Source organism: Oncorhynchus tshawytscha, linkage group LG14 (genome assembly GCF_018296145.1).
Source record: "Oncorhynchus tshawytscha isolate Ot180627B linkage group LG14, Otsh_v2.0, whole genome shotgun sequence".
NCBI classification, from domain to species: Eukaryota; Metazoa; Chordata; class Actinopteri; order Salmoniformes; family Salmonidae; genus Oncorhynchus; species Oncorhynchus tshawytscha.
In genome coordinates, this window is record NC_056442.1 from 37810791 (window position 1) to 37814866 (window position 4076).

The 4076-nt window shown below is 43.6% G+C and overlaps 1 protein-coding gene across 1 annotated transcript; it reads right to left on the bottom strand.

Moving 5' to 3' along the window:
• Positions 1-295: 295 nt before the first annotated feature.
• LOC112267601 (small nuclear ribonucleoprotein Sm D2) lies at positions 296-3714 on the bottom strand. The gene is made up of 3 exons (XM_024445801.2): positions 3561-3714; positions 3006-3185; positions 296-719 (listed from the first exon to the last, which is right to left on the bottom strand). Coding segments are annotated over exons 1-3 (357 nt in total). The 5' UTR covers positions 3563-3714; the 3' UTR covers positions 296-544.
• Positions 3715-4076: the final 362 nt, after the last annotated feature.

Consider the following 4076-nt stretch of genomic DNA (forward strand, 5'->3'; position numbering starts at 1 on the left):
TGACAGTCAGCACATCTGGTCTCATCTATAATGCATGGTTCTTTAAACGGCAGTTTGTCGCATATTGAGCGCTGCCACCTGAAATCAACACTGACACCCAAGCTTCTGCCTGGGGAAACAGGCTAGAGGAGAGTGAGAGGATGGAGAGGAGGAGGAGAGAAAGAGAGAAGTCAAGAGTCAGAGTTCTGTTCATCCCAGCATATCCCTTGCTTTCGAGCCTGAAACTATTTGAGATACAGTAGAGAATACATCTGGCTATGTTCTAAGAGTGTGTAGATCTATTCACAACACTGAATACCATACTTTGTCTTTTATTATTAAAATGAAAAACTAAATTAGCGCCCTAAACAAAATAGAACGTCAGGAATAATCTTAATCAGCAATCCAAAGTGTGAACTTGGTATCATTTTCTCACATTCAATTCTAAACACACAGCTCAGATTCCTCTCTGTTCCAATACAAAACATTTTCACATAATGACAGCCCATCCACTGCCTGCCATCATCTCTTTGACAAAGACACGTGAAGTGGGCAAATTAACAGTCTATTTCCCTGTGATGAGGGGGTTTCTCAGCACCACGATCACGGAGTCTCCTCTCAGGAACATCTTGGAGACGTAACGGTCCTTGTTTACTGGTTTGGACTTCTTCTTGCCCTTGCCACTCTTGGGCACTTCTGTCCACATCTCCTTCACATTCTCCAGGACCATGTTGCAGTGTCTGCATTGAGAGGGGAATACAAATGTATACAGTTAACCAAAAAAGCATTAAGAGTCTTTGGGGGGGATATGGGTAACATGTGATAACAAAATGCACACATTATCTTGTGTCTGTATTTGTTGGACATTTGTGGTTAACCATATAACTCCAATTGATGACTTCCCAACTATTTAAAAAAATATATATATATTTCACCTTTATTTAACCAGGTAAGCTAGTTGAGAACAAGTTCTCATTTGCAACTGCGAACTGGCCAAGATAAAGCAAAGCAGTTCGACACATACAACAACACAGAGTTACACATAGAATGAACAAAACAGTCAATAATACAGTAGAAAACAAAGTCTATATACAGTGAGTGCAAATTAAGTCAAATAAGGGAGTTAAGGCAATAAATAGGCCATGGTGGCGAAGTAATTACAATATGGCAATTAAACAATGGAATGGTAGATGTGCAAAATATGGATGTGCAAGTAGAGATACTGTGGTGCAAAAGGAGCAAAATAAATAAATACAGTATGGGGATGAGGTAGATAGATGGGCTGTATACAGATGGGCTATGAACAGGTGCAGTGATCTGTGAGCTGCTCTGACAGCTGGTTCTTAAAGCTAATGAGGGAGATGGGAATCTCCAGCTTCAGTGATTTTTGCAGTTCGTTCCAGTCAGTGGCAGCAGAGAACTGGGAGGAGAGGCGACCAAAGTAAGAATTGGCTTTGGGGGTGACCAGTGAGATATACCTACTGGAGCGCGTGCTACGAGTGGGTGCTGCTATGGTGACCAGCGAGCTGAGATAGGGCGGGGCTTTACCTAGCAGAGACTTGAAGATAACCTGTAGCCAGTGGGTTTAGCGACGAGTATGAAGCGAGGGCCAGCCAACGAGAGTGTACAGGTCGCAGTGGTGGGTAGTATATGGGGCTTTGGTGACAAAACAGATGGCACTGTGATAAACTACATCCAGTTTGCTGAGTAGAGTGTTGGAGGCTATTTTATAGATGACATCGCCGAAGTCAAGGATCGGTAGGATGGTCAGTTTTACGAGGGTATGTTTGGCAGCATGAGTGAAGGAAGCTTTGTTTCGAAATAGGAAGCCGATTCTAGATTAAATTTTTGATTGGAGATGCTTAATGTGAGTCTGGAAGGAGAGTGTACAGTCTAGCCAGACACCTAGGTATTTGTAGTTATCCACGTATTCTAAGTCAGAGCAGTCCAGAGTAGTGATGCTGGATGGGCGGGCAGGTGCGGGCAATGATCGGTTGAATAGCATGCATTTAGTTTTATTAGCCTTTAAGAGCAAGTTGGAGGCCACGGAAGGAGAGTTGTATGGCATTGAAGCTCGTCTGGAGGTTAGTTAACAGTGTCCAAAGAAGGGCCAGAAATATACAGAATGGTGTTGTCTGCGTAGAGGTGGATCAGAGAATCACCAGCAGCAAGAGCAACATCATTGACGTATACAGAGAAGAGAGTCGGCCCGAGAATTGAACCCTGTGACACCCCCATAGAGACTGCCAAAGGTCCGGACAACAGGCCCTCCGATTTGACACACTGAACTCTATCAGAGAAGTAGTTGGTGAACCAGGCAAGGCAATCATTTGAGAAACCAAGGCTGTTGAGTCTGCCAATAAGAATGTGGTGATTGACAGAGTTGAAAGCCTTGGCCAGGTCGATGAATACAGCTGCACAGTAATGTCTCTTATCGATGGCGGTTATGATATCGTTAAGGACCTTGTGCGTGGCTGAGGTGAACCCATGACCAGCTCGGAAACCAGATTGCATAGCGGAGAAGGTACGATGTGATTCAAAATGGTCAGTAATCGGTTTGTTAACTTGGCTTTCGAATATCTTAGAGATGCAGGGTAGGATAGATATAGGTCTGTAGCAGTTTGGGTCTAGAGTGTCTCCCCCTTTGAAGAGGGGGATGACCGCGGTAGCTTTCCAATCTTTGGGAATCTCAGACGATACGAAAGAGAGGTTGAACAGGCTAGTAATAGGGGTTGCAACAATTTCGGCAGATAATTTTAGAAAGAGAGGGTCCAGATTGTCTAGCCCGGCTGATTTGTAGCGGTCCAGATTTTGCAGCTCTTTCACAACATCAGCTATCTGGATATGGGTGAAGGAGAAATGGTGGGGGCTTGGGCGGGTTGCTGTGGAGGGTGCCGTGCAGTTGACCTGGGTAGGGGTAGCCAGGTGGAAAGCATGGCCAGCCGTAGAGAAATGCTTATTGAAATTCTCAATTATAGTGGATTTGTCAGCTTGTGGAAAATACAGTGGCCTAGCTACATAAATACCTGTCAAATGCCTTGACACGGCCAAGCAGCTTCTTGTTGTTTCGGCAGTTGACGAGGACCTGTGTGTTGTTTTTGACAGACTGGGTGAGCACAGACAGGGGCCCAGTATTAAACTCCTCCTCCTCCCGCTTCTGGAGCTCCTCAGGAGTCATCTCGGACTTGGGTTTATTTAACAGGCTCCTGGAAGGATTATTGAGGATACTTATTGTTAACAGAGTTCAACTCCAGGCAATTCAAACATTGTTGATCGAGATGATGATTGAGACTTGACAAAACTAACGTTAATTCAGACCAACAGTTAGCTGCTAACAAAGTGGAAAACTGTTTTACATGAAGTGGCCAAAGGCAATATGTATTAGCTTGTTGGCTGATAAGTTCCTAGGTTTATTATGGTTAGCTAGCTACAGTAGTTACTATCGCTAGTAACGTTAGGTCACCATACACTATCGTCAGCCAGCTAGCCAAATTTAACCACAATTCTTTCCACAGTGATGAGGCTCTGTTTAACTGTATATAAACAATGCACACATTGGTCATTTAAAGTAAGTTACTTACATATTTTCTTCAGCGAATGGCGATTTTAGCAGGAAACCAAGCTAGTAGATATGTTAGCTTTTTGCCTGCTTCTTTAATCTCCAACGCCACACTCGTGTGTTCTCTGTACAACAACTTCTTCTTCTTTGGTTTAAGGGCGGTTAGCATTCAATTTTGTGGTATTACCGCCACCTACTAGACTGGAGTATAACTCCCTTATACTTTGCTTGAAAAATAAATTAACAAATACCCTACCATCTAACCCTACACTCAACAAAAACCCACCACCCTACTCCACTATTTAATCTATCAAGTCCTACCTCAGGCCAGAAGCCTTAAAAGACAGGACACCACTACACAACACACCCTGTAACTCTGACATCAAGTCTCGTACACCCAAATTTCTCTCTGCATCTGCCACTACAACCTACATTTTCTGTGACTTAAGTTCTATCCCTGCAGTACAGTTGATAGCCATTGCTATAAATGCAAAAAATCCAATCTTACTAAAACATACATCACTTGTTGGCCTATCCC